Below are 22,368 nucleotides of genomic sequence, written 5' to 3'. Positions count from 1 at the left end.
TTTGGCAGCTGTTCAAGACTTTGGTTAGTCTGCACTTGGAATATTATGTGCTGTTCTGGACACCACTCTATGGTAAGAACTAGAGCGATCTCTATGGTAAGTACAGAAGAGATTCTGCATGGAATGGAAGTTTTTAGTTACAAGGAGAGATTCGATAGGCAAGATTGTTTTCAGAGCACAGGAGGCTGTAGGGTGATCCATCAGAGGTTTATTAAATTAGGATGAACAGAGATAGGATAGGTAGGCATAGTCCGTTTGAAAGGGTATGTGAGTCTAAAACTAAAGGGCATAGTTTAGTTTAGTTTGATGGCCCTTTGGCCCATCGAGTCCCCACTGAACAGCAATCCTGCAGGTATCAGGATTGAACCCAGGTCTTTAAGGCAGCAACTCTGCCACTGTGCCACCATGCCGCCATAAGGTGAGAGTGGAAATATTTGAAGGAGGGGCATGTTTTTCTCGTGGAGGTGGCGGGTCTATGGACCAAGTTGCCAGAGGAAGTGTTTAAAGACCATTGCAACAGGTACAAGGATATAAGGATAGGAAAGGGTTAGAGGGGGATAACTGTAAGAAAATTGGATGAGCATTGGATGGACATCTCGGTTGGCATGTTGTGTTGAACCAAACATCCTGTTTCAGTGCTGCACGACTATGACATAATAAATTTAGGATAATGAATGATCAGGATAGGAATTTTCCTTATCTATGCTTTAATTTTGTGAAAAGAATACTTAATTATTTTGAATATTTTGTAACTGTGACAAACACATAAGGGAACAAGATTGCTGTGGTTTACAGCATCTACAGTTAGCTCGACTTGTCCATGGCTTTTTATCACCTTGCAAGTTTCAGAAACTGCAAGATAAAAATAATGTAATCCCTCCCACACCAAGAACAAGGGAAATGACTTTTCTTCTTGAGCACCGCGCTAGAAAAAAGTTCTGAAATTGGCAGCACAAAGCCCAAGTAAGAAATGCAAGTTACAATGATGAATAAAATCTTAAATCAAGGTACGCGCAGAAACAAAGAGCAGAAAGAAAATTTGGAAGAAAAGGTTGTCGAGAAAGATTGGAAAGAGGAAGCAAGGTTTTATTTATTTGGAAAATTCCTCAAGATAAGTTAAACTTTCATATATTTTATGTCATTGCTTTGTGCACCTTTATAAATTTGAAAGCTGATGTAATGCTTTGCGAATTTGGCAGAAAATCCCAAATGTTCATTACCAACAGTTCAAAGAATACTTCATATCATGGCTAATATCTATCAAGATAACACTTCGAAAGGACTTGCAAAGGCAATAGAAATAATCAGTCAAGCAGAATGGACCTCTCCAGTACTGAGAATGTATGTGCATCCAATTAGTTCATACCTCCATTACACAGGCAATGATATATCTTTTTACTTCCATTAATGGAAATGTGTATGTAATAAAATGCACATTCTAAAGATGAGTTTTTTTTAAATGCTGGTGATTGTGATATCCTAGCTTTCCTTCTTGCATGGCACAGAGACTCTACAAATTTAATATCATTATTGCGAGATTTAAAAAAAATACCTTGTTAATGAGGAGGGAAATACCTACCTGTAACTTCTCCCCACCAGTTCAACAGATTCCTGAGCATCTGTGGAAAAAATAACAAGCACGGCATTTTAATAGTACTGGACTACTTTTATAACAAAACAAGTAGATTTGATGATGAAGTTTATTTAGACCTTGTTATCGATCTAAATGCAAACACTCAGTTGATCCGATTAATATAACGTGGAGAAGTAGGAAGTTTAACCCATTGTGATATGACTCCCACATTTAGGAACTTCCAAGCAGCAGTTTATTCTCAACTCTCAGTAAATTTGAAAAACTGTGAATTGATGGGGATTGCACTATAGAGGAGAGAAGGTTACACATAAGAAGCATTCAGTGTTTGAAATAATGTGTTTTGCTGCTTTTTTTGGCAGTCATGCTGCTGATTAAATCAAGGCAAAGAGAAGCCTGAATGATTGTTGTGGCTGAGCAGTGTGAGCCCAGTGCACCCACTGGATATTTACAGGGCAGCGTTACAATTGTCAGGATGCAATGCCAGCCATCTCTGACAATGAGCCAGTTCAGAGCAGAGCCAGGAAATCTTCATGAGAGCTGAACAATAATGGGAGCAAGAGAAGCAGATAAGGGTGGTGAGAGAAAAGAAAATGTAGTATTATGGCGAAGGAAGGAGAAAGTAAGAATATTTGTGCAGTCACGTGAAAGTGACTCTTTATGCTCCACAGCTTACGTCTGGGCTTTAGGATATCACTACTGAAATGCTACTGTGTCATTGCAATCCATTGTCATAGGTCAGATAATGAACAGGGCAATTCAATTGATAGGGTGCCCTTTATGATAGTAAATTGCATAGTAAGAGCTAGAAACAGCACATTCAGGATTAATATTTATTATATTTAAATGGGATATTATTATTCTTGTCAAAAGCAAAATTACATAACGATTTGGGTTTTTTTCTCGCACGTACGTTGAAGGAATATGACAGTGGTAAACATTGTGTATTATATTAATGTTGACCAGACTTCAAAACACTGGAACTATTTGAATATCAAACGTCAGTAAAATGGGATGCAATGTTGGCAGAACGATGGCTAAATTAATAATGCAGGTTTGACACTGCCCTATTATAACTGTAAAAATAGATTTGTCATTTTGCAGTCAATTAAGGACAATTTGTGAAACATTCTGATTAGCCACCATCTCCTCACCTGCATCCACCTATCACTTGCCTACTTTGTCCCATCCTCACCTCTTTTTTCCCATTTCTCTCCCCCCCCCCCCCCCCCAGCTACATTCATTTGGCAGCAAAGCCAAATTAATAGATGAAGATTTTACCAAATTAAACGAGTGTTAGTGAGCTGCTCAGTGAGATAGAACCATTTGATAGCATGATATGTCTGTGGCTTATAGTGTCTAAGATATCATTAACTGGTGCCACATACGACAGCAGATTCATATGTTGGATTTGGATGAATATTACTCTCTTGCTACTTTAATGCTTGATTTGCCACATTTTATGCAGTACTATCACAACATTCAAAATACATTTGGACAGGTGCATGGAGAGGACAGGTTTGAAAGGAAAGTGGCCAAACACAGGCAATTAGGACTAATATAGATGGGGCATGTTGGAAGGCGTGGGCAAGTTGGGCCTGTTTCCACGCTGTATGACTGTGATTCTACAACATACTGGGCAGTTTAAACACAACCTCCCATTTAAAACAGAATTCAAGTAAAGTTAAAGTGAGGTGGTCAATCTAACTCCCAACAACGCAGGTATCCACCACTAGATCCATTACATACCTGTTGGATCCGGGGGAGAAATCCCATTAGTCCCATTAGCTGAGGCCACGAGTATTCGGGAACTTCCCTCGAGTATGAAGGAGAGTTCCAGTGACCTCATAGGACCTCGTGTCGACCATGCTGCGAGTTTGAGTCGAGGGCAAACTCGTCTAAACTCACAGATTAGGTCGCCACAGTGGGACAGCCCCTTAACTCTCACTTGAAAACATCCAGTGAATTGGCCTCCACTCTCTTCTGTGGCAGAGAATTCCACAGATTCACAACTCTCTGGGTGAATTTTTCCCCCTTATCTCAGCCCTAAATGGTCAACCCCATATTTTTAAACTGTGGCCCCTGGTTCTGGACTCCCCCAACATCGGGAACATTTTTCCTGCATCTAGCCTGTCCAGTCCCTTAAGAATTTTATATGTTTCTATATGCTTCTATCAGATCCTCGTATGGCCTCTCGATATGAATCCACGTATAGTCTCTTACCTGATGGAATTCCAAAGGTCTGAGGGAGGAAAATCCCAGCGAGGCACACCCCCAACCACAAGGGTACCATTCTGTAAGAAACAAGTTCAGAAAATGCGTCATGCCAAACGGTGACAATTCTGTGGCAAACATAGAAATCCAAACCTCAGCCATAGAATAGAATGGAAACAAAGAATATAATGAAACTAACTGATAGAATCACAAACGGATGCCTTATACTAACCGGCAACCTTATATTAAGATAGCCCTTACAAATCCCAGCCCTGAAAGTGAAGCTTGCTGTTTCCAGATGCTAACAAAGCCCATTCTTCCCAAACTAACTCAGTCCTGATATTACTTCTGTCCTAGTTTCCATTATCCTGATCCAAGCTGTCAGCCTGAATTCTTATATACATCAAGGGCCCAGAAGTGTGCAGAAAGTGACCTAGGTAGTCCCCAGACTGTGAGACAGGCTGTCACTCACCTCAGGCTTTCAGAATCTCTCTGAACATGTTTCCAAATCCCAGTCTTTTAAATAGACTAGCCCCTCCCAGAATTTGCATAACTTGGTGCTTTCTGGCTTGTCACTTTGTACGGTGAGTTATATGGGTCCAGACAATGCCAGGCTCTGAGTGGAATCAATCACTCGGCGCCAGCAACTTTAAAGGGCCATCCTTCTGTACTGACACCAATTCTCATACTAGAAAGCCTGAGTGGATGTTTGCAATTTTGTTCAAGTCTGGTTTCATTACTAGCTGGAATTGTTCACAAAGATTGGATTTATACTCCCAGGGCATCAATCCAAGATGCTGATTCCTGTACTGTAAGAGTGTGTACCCCTGGTGCTATTCATTCCAATGCCACTTTCTGTTTCAGGATGTATTGCATTGAATTGCTCACTTTTTTTTTGCCTTAGCAGAGAGAGGTTAGACATCAGTTGTCTTCACTCATCCTGCACTTTGAACTTAATCAAACAAGCTTCAGCAGCTAGACTATTAATTCCACTGGACTTGGCTAGCCATACATGCAACAAGAAATAAATGACAAACATGTACCTTTGATCAGCGGTAGAAAACATCCGTCAAGCTCTGTAATGTTTTACACTGAATGTTAGATCAGTGTAATTTACAGGTTCAGGTACTAAAAACATTTTTTTTTATTTTAGCATTGTCACATCTTTGGCAAGTTGAATAAATCCCTAATATTGTCTGCCTTCTTGGAACTATGACAGAAGCCAGTTTGTAGCTCAAACTTCCTTCAACCATCTGAGTGTCCAATGCATTTACATTCCAGGTCTGTCTGTCTGTTTCTTTTCCCTTTGTTCTTTCTCTCCTTCTTACCTCTTTCCCTTTCTTTCCTTCTTTCTTTCTCTTTCTCCCTTTCTCTCCTTTTCCTCTATTTCGAGCTTTCTCTCTATCTCTCTCTTTCTCCCTATTTCTTCTCATAAGGGCGGCACAGTGGTAGAATTGCTGCCTGACAGCACTTGCAGCGCCGGAGACCCGGGTTCGATCCCAACTACGGGTGCTGTCTGTAGGGAGTTTGTACGTTCTCCCCGTGATCGGTTTCCTCCGAGATCTTCGGTTTCCTCCCACACTTCAAAGACGTACAGGTTTGTATGTTAATTGGCTTGATGTAAGTGTAAATTGTCCCTAGTGTGTGTAGGATATAGTTAATGTGTGGGGCTTGTTGGTCGGCACCGACTCAGTGGGCTGAAGGGCCAAACTAAGCATAAATCTACCAAGCACTATTTTCAACACATTTGACATCACAAGTCATATTTTGGAAGTGCTGGAGAGAAGAGCTGACATACTAACGTGGCTGTATGAAACCTCGCAGGTTTGTTTGACTTTTTGCTAAGTACCACAATTTATTATCGGTAGCAAACAGGCAAAAAAGGGACCATTTCATTTGTTTCCTAGAACCTGAAGTTTCAAACACCTTCTGTCTTCTGATTAGTTGATGAATGTATAAATAACTACTTACTCAAATAAAAATTATATTTTAACAACTTCTCTGAAAGCAAAGATCAGTTTGCAATTTAGTGCTGTAACCTGGTGAGATTAAGATGTGAGTGTGCCTTCCTTCCAATAAGTTAAATTCATGTTATATATTTCCAGACAACAGAGGAGGAGGCCAATCAGCCCATTAAGTTCATACTGGCTCTCAAAACAATCCCATTCCCCCATTTATTACCCAGTAATCTATTCTCTCACACATGTCTTCCAACACATCCTGATTCTCCTAACATCCACACCACTTAAACTACCAACCAACATGTCATAGTCAGAGAGTCCTAGAGTTATACATCATGGAAACAGGCACTTTGGCCCAACTTACCAACGCCGATCAACATGCCCCATCTACACTAGTCTCATTCTGCCTGCATTTGGCCCATATCCCTCGAAACCTATCCTAGCCACATACCTGTCCAAATGTTTTTAAAGTGTGATAGTACCTGCCTCAACTAACTCCTCTGGCAGCTTGTTCCATATACCTACCACCCTTTATGTAAAAAGGTTGCCCCTCGGGTTCCTATTAAATCTTTCTTCCCTCACACTAAACCTATGTCCTCTGGTTCTTGATTCTCCTACTCTGGGTAAAAGACTATGTGCATTTATCCTATTCATTCCTCTCATAATCTTATAAACCTCTATAAGATCACCCCTCATCCTCCTGCACCCCAAGGAATAATGTCATAGCCTGTTCAACCTCCTCCTATAGCTCAGGCCCTCGAGTCCCAGCAACATATTTGTAAATGTTCTCCATACTCTTTCCATCTTAACAACATATTTACCATAGCATGGTTACCAAAACTGAACACAGTACTCTAAATGTGGTCTCATCAATGTCTTGTACAACTGTAACATGACCTCCCAACTTCTGTCCTCAAAACTCTGACTGATGTGGCCAATCAGGTCAAGAAAGCCTTCTTGACCACCCTATCCACCTGTGATGCCACTTTCAAGGAACTATTTATCTGCACTCCTGGATCCCACTGCTCTACAACACTCTCCAGAGTTCTCCCATCGTGTTTTGCAAGTTTGGTCAAGTCTTTGCAAGTCAAGAGTTTTTTCACCTCCCATCATTTCTTTTGCATCTGGCAAACCACACTGAAATCAAGGGTGACTTTTTATGGCAGATGCAGGGCCATGAGACAGAGCAGGGTTTTCTGCAGCAGTGAATCCAAGGACCGCTGATTTAGTGTGAAGTGCTCTGACTGTGTTCCCTCATGGCATTTGATTTCAGTAACTAGTTCACTTTCAGGAAAGTTTTAGTTTCTTGTGTAAAAGTGAATAGGCAACTTGATTTTATGATTTTATCATTTTCATTATCCCCATCACAAAGTCGAACGAAAGCAGGGATAGATAATCAATTTTAATGAGCCTTAGCGGATGGACTTTAAATAATCCATAGCACAGCATCGGCAAGAACAGATCCTCTTTTTTTAATGTTAGCTGCTGGAATTTTGGATTAAGTAAGTCTGACCCCAGTGGGATATCTGGAAATAACTTCCCTGAAGGAGAAATCCACCACAACATTCAGGAGACATTATAATAAATCAAAAAATATATCAAATCAAATGAGTTAAATCAGGTAAATTCTAAAACAAGTCCCTGATGGTTTTTAACTGTCTATGTGTTGAACATTGTCCAAGTTTCAGCAGAGATCAATGTAGAATATTCACCTGAACTAAAGAATCAGGTCACCTTTATAGGAGGTACACAAAATTGCTGGAGGAACTCAGCGGGTGCAGCAGCATCTATGGAGCCTTTATATGTCTCCATAGAGGACATGTTGTGCACATCACACACATGAGATTGGTTCATGTTTTCCATTTAAAATAAGTTGTAAATCTGTGAATTCTCAAAGCTCTGTTGTGTTAAATGTGATATTTTGAAGTTGGTGTTGAAGTGCACTGACCTCGTCACCTCAGACAATTAATCTGAAACTTTCTGTGGCTGAACCAAAATAGAAAACGTTGTAACTCTCCAAAGTTGCTTGGTTGATTCTGCTCTTGAAACCCCCATCTATGTAGAGTAATGTTGTTACGTCAGGTAAGTGCATCTGATGGGAGAAGTGGAAAATGTTAAATAAGAAAATGACAGACAGGATTGTGACTGTCGACATTAAAGAAATTAGTAGAAATAACAGACATTTTAAGAGAGTTTAACGATTACTAAACGTTAATGATATCTCTGCCAAGTGCTTGAACAGTGCTCCATGACACTAATCATATATTTTGAGCAATATGTTAAGATATCAGGCTTCTATAAATTCTTCCTTCTGCTGCATTGATGGTGTCCACAAAGTTCAAGTACCTTGCTTTCAGTGTTCTATCAGCAACACCTTGCATCTGCCCATGTTGATCTCGGTTGATAATACGCTTAGATTCAAATCCTGAACTTCACTGTTGTAAGGTTTTGACTCTTTTAGTTCACATCCATTCCAAAGTTTGTGGTCAACTCTAAATTTAACTGTGTGACTATGGAACTGTTCACACCATGAACCATATGATTCCCCAGCCCGGATATCTCAGTCGCTCGATGAAATATTTTCACATCTTATATTTCCGAATTGTGGGATAGATTAATGTGTCTTCAGTTGGCTGGGTTTTATTCGGTCACCCATTGCTCTGGTTATCAGAATGCGCCATATATTATTGACTGACTAAAAGTTGTGTCCAATGCGACACCATTTTCCACCGTGTCACTTTTAATCAAAATGAGGAAATGATAAATCTATCTTTGGAGATTTATTTTTATCTCATTAAAATCTCGGGAACTCTGAGAAACACAGTCCACATGTAACCGGAAACACAGTTAGTTGCACCACAAAAATAGGCTTTTCATCAGGTGTTTTGCTTACATCAGTTCAATCCTTCTACCCACCCACGGAGTTCAAAGATATTGAAACATTTTCATTTCAATAACTATTTTTTACTTTTAAAATAATTATTGAATGGAACTCCAGTAATGTGTGGCAAACAATTGAATATTCTTACTAACTTCTTGAACTTTAGCAACTTTACTTTTTTTCCGCAAACTTTATTGTTAGCATAAGTCAGCATAGCCTTAAGGCGAAGGGGAAAAGATTTATTAGAAATCTGAGGGATAACTTTTTCACACAAAGGTTGGAGGGTGTATGGAACAAGCTGTCAGAGGAGGTAGTAGAGACATGGGACTATCCCAACATTTAAGAAACAGTGAAAGAGGCACATGGATAGGACAGGTTTGGAGGGATATGGACCAAATGCGGGCAGGTGGGACTAGTGTAGCTGGGACATGTTGGCCAGTGTGGGCAAGTTGGGCCGAAGGGCCTATTCCCACACTGTATCACTCCTTGACTCTATGTCTCTAAGTGCGTTCTGCCATTAGCATATCATTGGCCGATGAAAGCAATCGATCATTATATATCATTTAATCTTGAAACATACCAGTTTGTAACTTTTTCACAATTGTCATAGAATCAGATAGCTTGGAAATGGCTATTTGTCCCACCAGCTCCACGTTACCCAGCAATGATCCATTTGCACTGGTGCCAATAATTCACCCTACATTGCCATCAGCTCAGCCCCAGATTCACAATGGACATTCTACAGAGGCCAAGCAAACTACTAACCATTAGGTCTTTGGAATGTGGAAGGACATTGGAACATCCAGGGGAAACCCATGCAGTCATGGGTATTAGGGCTAAAGGACTCATTGGATATTGGGAAAAAGCAGGAGCAGGATTTTGGATGATCAGTCATGATCATATTGAATGGCAGTGCTGGCTTGACGGGCCGAATGGCCTACTCCTGCACCTATTTTCTATGTTTCTATGTCACAAGGAGAACTTGCAAATGCCTCAACCAGAGGTGAGGATTGCATCTGAGTCACTGGAGCTGTGAGGCAGCAGCTCGATTAGTCGCACCTCTGCTGTATCCAAAATTGTTCAGTAAACATTTTCACTTTTAACTCTCTTAATACAAGAGGTTTGAGATTCACCAATCAGGCAAAGATGCTCAATGCATCAATGATGAATTTGTAGAATTAAAAATATGACGTGTCGCAATAAAGTATAGTATTCCTCAATGCTAACTATCCAAATCATGCTTGATTACAGCATGGATCGGATTGTTAATCAGTCGGACTTTGACTAGTTTACATGTACAGTTCCAGGCAAGAGACACAACACACTGCAGATGCTGGGAGCTTGAGCAAGAAACAAACTGTTGGAGTAACAGCAGGTCAAGTAGGATCTGTGGAGGAATATGGACAGATAACAATTTGGATTGGGCTCCTTCTTCAGATTGATGAAGAAGAGCGCAGAAAGCTGGAAGAGCGAGATTCTTTTTGCCACTTGGGGTGTCGGCTGACCATTTCCCCCCCCATGGATGCTGACTGACACGTCGAATTCCTCCTGCAGTTTGTTGTTTACTTGCTTTCTGGCAGGGATGCCTTAGTTTTTGCTTCACCAGTCACAGTGCTGACTTCCAACTGGTTATGATGCCCTCAGTCAGGCAGAGATGTGGCAGATTAGATCTCAATCTACCGAGACATTGTGCAGAGCCAGCGGACCAAAGCCTCATCCCATAACCATTGCATGTACAGAGTGTGACTTGGATGGAGCTTTTATCTGATATAGCGGGCAGTTTGTGCGGAATATATTGTTCGTACACTGGTCATCTTGTTCTCCATCAGATGGGGCTGTGATGGCATAGATTGCAGAGAGATCTGTGATGTTAACACTAATACATTAACTTGCTTGAAAGCTTACAAGAGCCAACACTGTGCCTGCTCAGCTCTCTGAGAGCCAACAATGTCAAAGAATGGTGTATTTTCCCATGATGAAGAATTAATCCCACTTGGATTCTTTCTCTGCTGCTGTAGCCAGGAGAGTTTGTATATGGCTACACCCCAATAGAATGTTTAACTAGTGGAACCATTTTTTTTCATTTCTGTGGCTCATAAAATGATAGTGAAACATATGATCTGATGCAATATACACTGCATGATGTCCACTCTGTCCACTTCTGCATGATTTTATTTTCTCAACTTTGCTTCCAATAATGCACTTGTGGAGCCTTCTCGCCCACGTTGATTTTGCATACAGCCTGTTACCGCTGGCGACTCGGCAGCAGCCTCATGAGTAGGTCAGCCACAAGAGCTAAATAACAACTACAATGTCAGACGTACTAATTGGCCTTATTTGCACATGGGTTATGATTGGTGATAATGTAGGTAAAAGGAGCTTCTGGAATAAATGTGAGAAAAGGTGTCTGGCTCATCTAAGTGTTGTTTATTCTTTGCCTTGTGTCGTGGGATTCAGTAGATCCTACACACTCGTTTAACTGCATCGTGGTCAGGAAGGGCATTGCAATGAAACTTAATCCTCAATCAAAGTAGCCTGCCATGCCATGCTAGCTTGTCAGGAGAGGAAACTCCAGCTGAGATTTACCCATTTGAACTCAGACATGATGACCACCCACATTACCACCACAGTAGGTGGTGGCAGATATGAACAGATTCCACATTTCGTCGACTTGAGATCTTTCAAATTTGCAATCACTGGTGGCAAGAACCTTTGTTGGCATATCATTGCAATGTTTAAAAACTAAAATATGTTCATGTTGAATGTGCATCAGCTGCCAAGTACATTTGAAGAAAGAAAGACATGAAATGCTGGAGTAACTCAACGGGTCAGGCAGCATCTCTGAGGAACATGGATAGTTGACATTTCGGGCTGGAATATATGCAATATCAAGAAACAATGCTTATTGTACAATGTAGTTTGAGGTGTAAGTCACTATTTCCAACTACCGTGTTAAGAGACAGATCTGCTCAATTGTACTTTTTCCAATAAGATGAGCCAAAGATTATAGGAATGTTTATGTTAACAGATTTAAGGGTTTCCTTCATTGCAACAGAAATTGGACTTCAAACATGCTTTCATGGATTTAAAGATATTTGTATTAATTTACTATCCATCAGGTCAGAAGACATCCTTATTGTGTGTTGTTCATGAATTAAATTGTTCATAATTTTTTTTTAAATATGTCACCACAGTGTGTGTGGTCAAGTGTGCTGTCTAGGTATTTTTTACTTCTGGGCAGTTCAGCCTATGGGAGTAAAGGTGTCTGCAATATTATGTTTTTACTTCCAATGTACCCTCAAAGACTTTTGCCTAATCAGTCAGTCCTCTCTGGAGCAATGTATCAAATCAGTGACATAGACCTTGTTTGCCAGAGGTATTACTGTATGTTTACCATTTTTGCAATAGAAAGGAAGCACTGGCAGAAGAGCAAATGTTAACTGTCCCAGGTGACAAGTGGCCAGAAACACAATCCAGTGGATCAGCAAATCTATCACTTAAGCAAATATAAGCCAAAAAAAATGTAGATCAGAGGAACCCACCAATAAATGTATATGCTTCATGGCTTGAAGGCAGCAAGATGATCATTGTCTCGTGGAGGGGGCTGACTGGGCAGATGAGGGCAGTGAGACCAAGAGGCCCATTGAAGCACATTAAGATGTTGATTTTAGCAGCAGATGAGCTATTGTTGGGATGAAGTATTGTGATGATGTACAAACGAAAATTGTAGACATGATCAGGAACCGAATTAGGGAACAAACAGTTAATTATGGAAACACTCAATAGCTCAGGGGGCATCCTCAGAAAGTGAAACGGAGTCAATGATCAGGCCGGAGACCTTGCATCCGAATTTATATTTAGTCTGTTCTCAGTCATCAGCAAAACTAATGGAAGGTGCCATTGACAGTAATATTGAGAACCATTTAATGTCTAATAAAGTGCTCACCTAAAGGTCAGTTTGGGTTATGCCAAGGACCACATTTATACAGGTCTCACTGCAGCCTTATTCTGAGCATATACCAAAGAGGTTAATTTCAGAGGTGAAGTAAAAGTGACTGCTTTTGATATCAAGGCAGCATTTGACAGAATGCCTCCCGGTAAAACTGAAACCAAGGGCAACAAAGGCAAAACATTCCAACAGTTGGAGTTATACATTGCGCATCAAAAGATTGGAGTAGTTGTTGGAGCTTTAGGGATATCAACACAGTGTCCTGTGTCCTGTGTCCTCTGCCCAAACATCTTCAACTGCTTCATCAGTCACCTTCCTTTTGTCATCATATTAGAAATAGGGATTTTCTCTCATAATTGCAAAATAATAAATGCCATGGAAAATCCATAGCAAATGTTCATGCCTGCATACAGCAAGACCTAGAGACATGCAGCATGTGTTGTTAAGAGGCAATCAGTATTCATTTTGCAACTGTGCCATGCAATGACTCTCTCCAACAAGACAGAATCTAATGATCCATCCTTGATATTCAATGACTACAATCATCGAGTTCTCCATTGTCAATATCCATTGGTCAGCATCTCAACGGGACCAGCAACACAAATACTGTGGTTACTTGGATGAACACACAGATGGGTTGATTAGTAAGTCTACTGACAATGCACAAAATGTGGAGTTGTGCATAGTGAAGTGGGATTTTAAAGGACACAGCAGGATATAGATCAGTTACAGATGTGGATGGAGAAATGACAGATTGAGTTTAATCTGAGCAAGCGTGAGGTGTTGCATTTTGGGAGGACGAATGTAAGGGGCAGGTATACAGTTAATGACAGGGCTCTTTACAGCATTGGAGTGCAGAGGGATCTTGGGATCCAAGTACATAACTCCCTGAAACACAATGAGATGGAGTGGTAAACAGGGCATATTGTATGTTTACTCTCATCAGTCAAGGCATGGAGTATAAGAGTCATGAAGTAATGTTGCGGCTTTATAAAACTTTGGTTAGGCTGCATTTGGACTACCATGTGCAGTTCTGGTTGGCACATTACAAGAAGGATGTTGGTGCTTGGGCAAGGATGCAGAAGAGATTTGCCAGAATGCTGCCTGAATTAAAGAGTACTAGGAGAGGTTGGACCAACTTGGATTGGCTTTTCTGGAATGTTGGATTCTGAGGGACAATCTTATAGAAGTGCAGTCTATAAAATAATGAGATGCATGGGATAATAGAGTCAGAGAGTCACAAAAATAGGGCCTTGAGCCCAAGTCATCCATGTTGACCAAAATGCCTCATCTGAGCTATTCCTATTTACCTGCATTTGGCCCTTTTCCATCTAAACCTTTCTGATCCGTGTACCCGTCCAAATGCCTTTTAAATGTTGCTATTGTTCCTGACTCAAGTACTTCCTCTGACAGCTCATTCTGAGGTTCTACTACAGTTGTACAGGGTATTGGTGAGACCACACCTGGAGTATTGTGTACAGTTTTGGTCTCCAAATCTGAGGAAAGACATTCTTGCCTTAGAGGGAGTACAGAGAAGGTTCACCAGACTGATTCCTGGGATGTCAGGACTTTCATATGAAGAAAGACTGGATAGACTCGGCTTGTACTCGCTAGAATTTAGAAGATTGAGGGGGGATCCTATAGAAACTTACAAAATTCTTAAGGGGTTGGACAGGCTAGATGCAGGAAGATTGTTCCCGATGTTGGGGAAGTCCAGGACAAGGGGTCACAGTTTAAGGATAAAGGGGAAATCCTTTAGGACCGAGATGAGAAAAACATTTTTCACACAGAGAGTGGTGAGTCTCTGGAACTCTCTGCCACAGAAGGTAGTTGAGGCCAGTTCATTGGCTATGTTTAACATAGAAACATAGAAACATAGAAATTAGGTGCAGGAGTAGGCCATTCGGCCCTTCGAGCCTGCACCGCCATTCAATATGATCATGGCTGATCATCCAACTCAGTATCCCGTACCTGCCTTCTCTCCATACCCTCTGATCCCCTTAGCCACAAGGGCCACATCTAACTCCCTCTTAAATATAGCCAATGAACTGGCCTCGACTACCCTCTGTGGCAGGGAGTTCCAGAGATTCACCACTCTCTGTGTGAAAAAAGTTCTTCTCATCTCGGTTTTAAAGGATTTCCCCCTTATCCTTAAGCTGTGACCCCTTGGCCTGGACTTCCCCAACATCGGGAGCAATCTTCCTGCATCTAGCCTGTCCAACCCCTTAAGAATTTTGTAAGTTTCTATAAGATCCCCTCTCAATCTCCTAAATTCTAGAGAGTATAAACCAAGTCTATCCAGTCTTTCTTCATAAGACAGTCCTGACATCCCAGGAATCAGTCTGGTGAACCTTCTCTGCACTCCCTCTATGGCAATAATGTCCTTCCTCAGATTTGGAGACCAAAACTGTACGCAATACTCCAGGTGTGGTCTCACCAAGACCCTGTACAACTGCAGTAGAACCTCTCTGCTCCTATACTCAAACCCTTTTGCTATGAAAGCTAACATACCATTCGCTTTCTTCACTGCCTGCTGCACCTGCATGCCCACTTTCAATGACTGGTGTACCATGACACCCAGGTCTCGCTGCATCTCCCCTTTTCCTAGTCGGCCACCATTTAGATAATAGTCTGCTTTCCCGTTTTTGCCACCAAAATGGATAACCTCACATTTATCCACATTATACTGCATCTGCCAAACATTTGCCCACTCACCCAGCCTATCCAAGTCACCTTGCAGTCTCCTAGCATCCTCCTCACAGCTAACACTGCCCCCCAGCTTAGTGTCATCCGCAAACTTGGAGATATTGCCTTCAATTCCCTCATCCAGATCATTAATATATATTGTAAATAGCTGGGGTCCCAGCACTGAGCCTTGCGGTACCCCACTAGTCACTGCCTGCCATTGTGAAAAGGACCCGTTTACTCCTACTCTTTGCTTCCTGTTTGCCAGCCAGTTCTCTATCCACATCAATACTGAACCCCCAATGCCGTGTGCTTTAAGTTTGTAAACTAATCTCTTATGTGGGACCTTGTCGAAAGCCTTCTGGAAGTCCAGATACACCACATCCACTGGTTCTCCCCTATCCACGCTACTAGTTACATCCTCGAAAAATTCTATAAGATTCGTCAGACATGATTTACCTTTTGTAAATCCATGCTGACTTTGTCCAATGATTTCACCACTTTCCAAATGTGCTGCTATCCCATCTTTAATAACTGACTTCTAGCAGTTTCCCCACTACCGATGTTAGACTAACTGGTCTGTAATTACCCGTTTTCTCTCTCCCTCCCTTCTTAAAAAGTGGGGTTACGTTTGCTACCCGCCAATCCTCAGGAACTACTCCAGAATCTAAAGAGTTTTGAAAGATTATTACTAATGCATCCACTATTTCTGGAGCTACTTCCTTAAGTACTCTGGGATGCAGCCTATCTGGCCCTGGGGATTTATCGGCCTTTAATCCATTTAATTTACCCAACACCACTTCCCGGCTAACCTGGATTTCACTCAATTCCTCCAACTCCTTTGACCCGCGGTCCCCTGCTATTTCCGGCAGATTATTTATGTCTTCCTTAGTGAAGACGGAACCAAAGTAGTTATTCAATTGGTCCGCCATATCCTTGTTCCCCATGATCAACTCACCCGTTTCTGACTGCAAGGGACCTACATTTGTTTTAACTAATCTCTTTCTTTTCACATATCTATAAAAACTTTTGCAGTCAGTTTTTATGTTCCCTGCCAGTTTTCTTTCATAATCTATTTTTCCTTTCCTAATTAAGCCCTTTGTCCTCCTCTGCTGGTCTCTGAATTTCTCCCAGTCCTCTGGTATGCTGCTTTTTCTGGCTAATTTGTACGCATCATCCTTCGCTTTGATACTATCCCTGATTTCCCTTGTTATCCACGGATGCACTACCTTCCCTGATTTATTCTTTTGCCAAACTGGGATGAACAATTTTTGTAGTTCATCCATGCAGTCTTTAAATGTCTTCCATTGCATATCCACCGTCAACCCTTTTAGAATTAATTGCCAGTCAATCTTGGCCAATTCACGTCTCATACCCTCAAAGTTACCTTTCTTTAAGTTCAGAACCATTGTTTCTGAATTAACAATGTCACTCTCCATCCTAATGAAGAACTCAACCATATTATGGTCACTCTTGCCCAAGGGGGCATGTACAACAAGACTGCTAACTAACCCTTCCTCATTACTCAATACCCAGTCTAAAATAGCCTGCTCTCTCGTTGGTTCCTCTACATGTTGATTTAGATAACTATCCCGCATACATTCCAAAAAATCCTCTTCCTCAGCACCCCAGCCAATTTGATTCACCCAATCTATATGTAGATTGAAGTCACCCATTATAACGGTTTTGCCTTTGTCGCACGCATTTCTAATTTCCTGTTTGATACCATCTCCAACTTCACTACTACTGTTAGGTGGCCTGTACACAACACCCACCAGCGTTTTCTGCCCCTTAGTGTTTCGCAGCTCTACCCATACCGATTCTACATCCTGCAAACTAATGTCCTTCCTTTCCATTGCGTTAATCTCCTCTCTAATCAGCAACGCTACCCCACCTCCTTTTCCTTTCTCTCTATCCCTCCTGAATATTGAATATCCCTGGATGTTCAGCTCCCAGCCTTGGTCACCCTGGAGCCATGTCTCCGTGATCCCAACTATATCATAGTCATTAATAGCTATCTGCACATTCAACTCATCCACTTTATTACGAATGCTCCTTGCATTGAGACACAAAGCCTTCAGGCTTGTTTTTACAACACTCCTACCCCTTATACAATTTTGTTGAAAAGTGTCCCTTTTTGATTTTTGCCCTGGATTTTCCGGCCTGCCACTTTTACTTTTCACCTTGCTACCTATTGCTTCTACCCTCATTTTACACCCCTCTGTCTCTACGCTCACACATTTAAGAAACCCTTTCCCTTTAACTCCATCCTCCACTAGCCCATTCGACACCCCACCCCCCTTATTCAGTTTAAAACCACCCGTGTAGCAGTGGCAAACCTGCCTGCCAGAATGCTGGTCCCACACCTGTTAAGATGCAATCCGTCCCGGATTAAGAGGGAGTTAGATGTGGCCCTTGTGGCCCTTGTGGCCCTTGTGGCTAAAGGGATCAGGGGGTATGGAGAGAAGGCAGGTACAGGATACTGAGTTGGATGATCAGCCATGATCATATTGAATGGCGGTGCAGGCTCGAAGGGCCGAATGGCCTACTCCTGCATCTATTTTCTATGTTTCTGTTTTTATCCGATAAACACCACAACCCTGTTTGATGAAATTGTCCCTCATGTTCCCATTAAAGTTTTCCACTTTCTCCTTAAACCTATGCCCTTGTCCTTGATTCCCTGAGAAAAAAAGATGTGCGCATTCACCGCATCTACTCCCCTCATGATTTTATACACCTATATAAGATCACCTATTAAACCTCTGCACTGCAAGGAATAAAGTCCTACCTGCCCAGTCTCTCTCAAGTCCTGGCAACAACCTCATAAATCTTCTCTGCACATTTTCCAGCTTAATGCCATCTTTTCTAAGGCACGGTAACTAAAACCCAACACAATAAACTAAGCGCGGCCGCTCCAACATCTTGTACAACAATAATGGCACCATCTACCGTCACTGCAGGAACAATTGGTGCAGGCCAATGTAATGATTCTTGCCTCCAGGCTCTTCAACTCTTCAACTCCTCCCCAATCTTTTGGTTGTAATAGCCGGCATTTGGAAAGCTTTAACTGGATCGGTCAAAATCAGCATGGATTTATGAAGGAAAAAAATCATTATTGACTAATCTTCTGGAATTTCTGAGGATGTAATGTAGAATGGATAAGGGGGAGCCAGTGGATGTGGTGTATCTGGACTTTCAAAAAGCCTTTGACAAGGTCCCACACAAGAGATTAGTGGGCAAAATTAGAACACATGGTATTGGGGGTAGGATATTTATATGGAAAGAGAACTGGTTGGCAAACAGGAAGCAAAGAGTAAGAATTAACGGGTCCTTTTCAGAATGACAGGCGGTGACCAGTGGGGTGTCGCATTGCTCAGTACTAAAACCCCAGTTATTTACGATATATATTAACGATTTAGACGAGGGAATTAAATGTGGCATCTCCAATTTTGCGGATAACACAAAGCTGAGTGGCAGTGTCTGCTGTGAGGAGGATGCTATGAGGCTGCAGGGTGACTTGGATAGGTTGGGTGAATGGGCTGATGCATGGCAGATGCAGTATAATGTGGATAAATGCGAGGTTATCCACTTTGGTGGCAAGAACAGGAAGGCCGATTATTAACTGAATGGTGTCAGATTAGGAAAAGGGGAGGTGTAACGAGACTAGGGTGTGCTTGTACATCAGTCACTGAAAGTAAGCATGCAGGTACAGCATGCAGTGAAGAAAGCTAATGGCATGTTGGCTTTCATTGCGAGAGGATTTGAGTTAAGGAGCAAGGAGGTCCTACTGCAATTGTACAGGGCCCTGGTGAGACCGCACCTGGAGTATTGTGTGCAGTTTTGGTCTCCTAATTTAAGGAAGGACATTATTGCTATTGAGGGAGTGCAGCGTATGTTCACAGGTTAATTCCCGGGATGGCGGGACTGATATATGGTGAAAGAATGGGTCAACTGTGTTTGTATTCATCAGAATTTAGAAGGTTGAGAGGGGATCTTATAGAAACATTAAATTCTTAAAGGATTGGACATGGTAGATGCAGGAAAAATGTTCCCGATGCTGGAGGAGTCCAGAACCAGGAGTCACAGTTTAAGAATAAGGGGAAGGCCATTTAGGGCTGAGATGAGTAAAAACCTTTTCACCCAGAGAGTTGTGAATCTGTGGAATTCTCTTCCACAGAAGGCAGTGGAGGCCAATTCACTGGATGTTTTCAAGAGAGAGTTAGATTTAGCTCTTACGTCTAAAGGAATCAAGGGATATGGGGAAAAAGCTGATTTTAGTTGATCAGCTATGATCATATTGAATGGCGGTGCTGGCAGGAAGGGCCAAATGGCCTACTCCTGCACCTATTTTCCATGTCTATATCGATGTCTTCTCCACAGAAGTAAAGCATAGGTAGTTCTTTGAAGAAACAAAATTCCTCCTTCTGGTGAATAATTGGTTTTCGCAGCTATTCGTAGGAACAGCTGAAACAGACCGTTTCCTCATGCTCTTGATATCAGTTTAAACTAGCTTTATTCCTGGATGCCCATTCCAGCGTATCACATTGGATCCTTGACCTGGAACCATCAGGAGCCTCGCTTCACTTTCACCATTTCTCATTCTAATAACATATCCTCACCACATTGATCTTTTCACCAGTGTAGATGGGAAGGAGAGCGGATGACTCCTTGAACTACTCTATATCATCTTGCCAATGTCGCTTAAATTCATCATCACTCAACACCGATATATAAATTTAGAATTAATGGCAAGACCCTTAACAGCTGCTCAGCTAGAATAACTCTTCAAATGATTTGCTGCAATTAGGTTATTATACATTTGTATGTCGATCTACAATTGAGAACAAGAATGTAGGACCCACAGTAGAATAGTATATTACAGAACAGAAAATTCAGCCCATGATATCCGTGCCACATATGATGTCCAGTTACGCTAATCTCCTCTGCCTCTGCAATGCTTTTTGGTGAAAAATGAACCAATCCCTTCTATTCTATTCAATCCATGCGCTGACTGAACATTTGAAAAAATGTGAAATCGCAAAAGTGGTGATCTTGAATTGTGTTACACCACATCACCGCAGAATTAGAGTTGTAGAAACAAAGAACTACAGATGCTGGTTTACAGAAAACACACTAAGTGCTGGAGTAACTCAGCAGATCCGACAGGATCCATGAAGAACACGGATAGGTGACGATTTGGGTGGGGACCCTTCTTCATAAACAGAATTACCCAAGTTCACCTCAGCCTCAGTAATCTAGGTTATAAAAAAGGAACACAATGCTCATAAGAGGCATGCAACAGTTAGTTCTGGAAGCAACTTTCAGTCTCAATACAACCATTGTAATGGCATATTTTATGATATGCAAACATCTTGTAAAATTAACGCAAGTTTCAGCAGTTTTAATATGCAGAGCTCTGAGCAATTGCAATTGCATTTGCAACAATATGATCATGAACACAAGGTTCTTGTGGGTGATTAAAATATTCCCAGTGTAGATCATTACAATATCACAAGATTGAGAAGGGATAAAGAAATGATTTAGAACAGAAAACACAGTGCATTTTGTAAATGTCGCACATTGAAAGTCTTGTCTAATAATAGCCGGCAACTTGAATATTTAGGATGGATGATGGAAAATATGATTTGTTCTGGAAGAAGTCAAACTTTCTGAGTTTAGTCAGCCCTACATTCACCCAGTGCACAGATAAAGGATAAATTAAGCAATATTTGTAAATTTGTAGGTGATGGAAAGATCTTGATGTGTCAGAAGGTGAATCAGACAGCACCTGTAAATCGAACCCAGGTCTCTGCCGTGTAAGGCAGCAACTCTACCGCTGCACCACTGTGCCACCCAATGCCAGATCTGAATTTCAAGAGCTGTCTTGAATTTATCCAATTTTGCTAAATGATAGTGTTATCCCCACCTGTTTTGCCCATCTACACCAATTCCATTTGGATTATATTGTATTGTGAGTATTGATTACATTGTGAGCAATTTTGGGCACCATATCTAAGGAAGGATGTGTTGGCTCTGGAGAGGGTCCAGAGGAGGACTACAGAATGGTCCCAGGAATGAGTAGGTAAACCTATGATGAGCGTTTGTTGGCACTGGGCCTGTACTCGCTGGGGTTTAGAAGAATGAGGTGGGACCTCATTGAAACATACAGAATAGTGAAAGGCTTGAACAGAGTGGACGCGGAGAAGATGTTTCCATTAGTGAGAGAGTCTAGAACTAGAGGTCATAGCCTCAGAATTAAAGGATATTCTTTTAGGAAGGAGATGAGGAGAAATTTATTTAGTCAAAAGGTGGTGAATCTGTGGAATTATTTGGCACAGAAGGCTGCAGAGGTCAAGTCAGTGGATATTTTAAAGGCAGAGATGGATAGATTCTTGATTAGTACAGGTGTCAGAGGTTATGGGGAGAAGGCAGGGGAATGGGGTTAGGAGGGAGAGTTAGATCAGCTATGAATGAATGGCGGAGTTGACTTGATGGGCCGAATGGCCGAAATTCTACTATTTCTTATGACCTTATGATCTTATATCCTTCCATCAATAACCCCACTCTCACCATCGACGGCACCACTGTCTCCCCATCTCCCCAGGCCCGCAACCTTGGCGTGATCTTTGATTCCACCCTCTCCCTTGAGCCTCACATCCGCCATGTCATTAAAACCTCCTTCTTTCATCTCCGCAACATCGCCAAACTCAGACCCTCTCTCACACCGCCTGCTGCTGAAAGACTCATCCATGCCTTCATCTCCTCCCGACTGGACTATTGCAACTCACTTCTCCTTGGCATCAGCTCCACCTACATCAACCGACTCCAATTGGTCCAGAACGCAGCCGCCCGACTCATCACCCACACCAAATCCTGGCATCACATCACTCCAGTCCTCAAAAAACTTCACTGGCTTCCCATCTCCCACCGGATCACCTACAAAATCCTGGTCCTCACCTACAAAGCCCTCCACCATCTGGCCCCCCCATATCTCACTGACCTCCTCTCCCCCTACCAACCCTCACGGTCCCTCAGATCCACATCAGCCGGTCTCCTCTCCATCCACAAGTCCAACCTCCGCAGTTTT

General features: G+C 41.9%; 1 protein-coding gene across 1 annotated transcript in view; it reads right to left on the bottom strand.

Annotated features, from left to right (window-relative positions):
* Nucleotides 1-22,368, bottom strand: part of LOC116989170 — a 38,691-nt gene that overhangs the window by 5,648 nt on the left and 10,675 nt on the right. The window contains exons 2-3 of the mRNA XM_033046396.1: nucleotides 3,815-3,885; nucleotides 1,580-1,619 (exon numbers count right to left, since the gene is read on the bottom strand). Coding sequence (XP_032902287.1) covers nucleotides 1,580-1,619; nucleotides 3,815-3,885 — 111 coding nt within the window. The remainder of the gene's footprint in view (nucleotides 1-1,579; nucleotides 1,620-3,814; nucleotides 3,886-22,368) is intronic.

The sequence above is a fragment of the Amblyraja radiata genome, chromosome 28, assembly GCF_010909765.2.
Source record: "Amblyraja radiata isolate CabotCenter1 chromosome 28, sAmbRad1.1.pri, whole genome shotgun sequence".
Classification (NCBI taxonomy): domain Eukaryota; kingdom Metazoa; phylum Chordata; class Chondrichthyes; order Rajiformes; family Rajidae; genus Amblyraja; species Amblyraja radiata.
The sequence above is the reverse complement of the archived record's forward strand: the minus strand, read 5'-3'. Positions and strand labels throughout refer to the sequence as shown.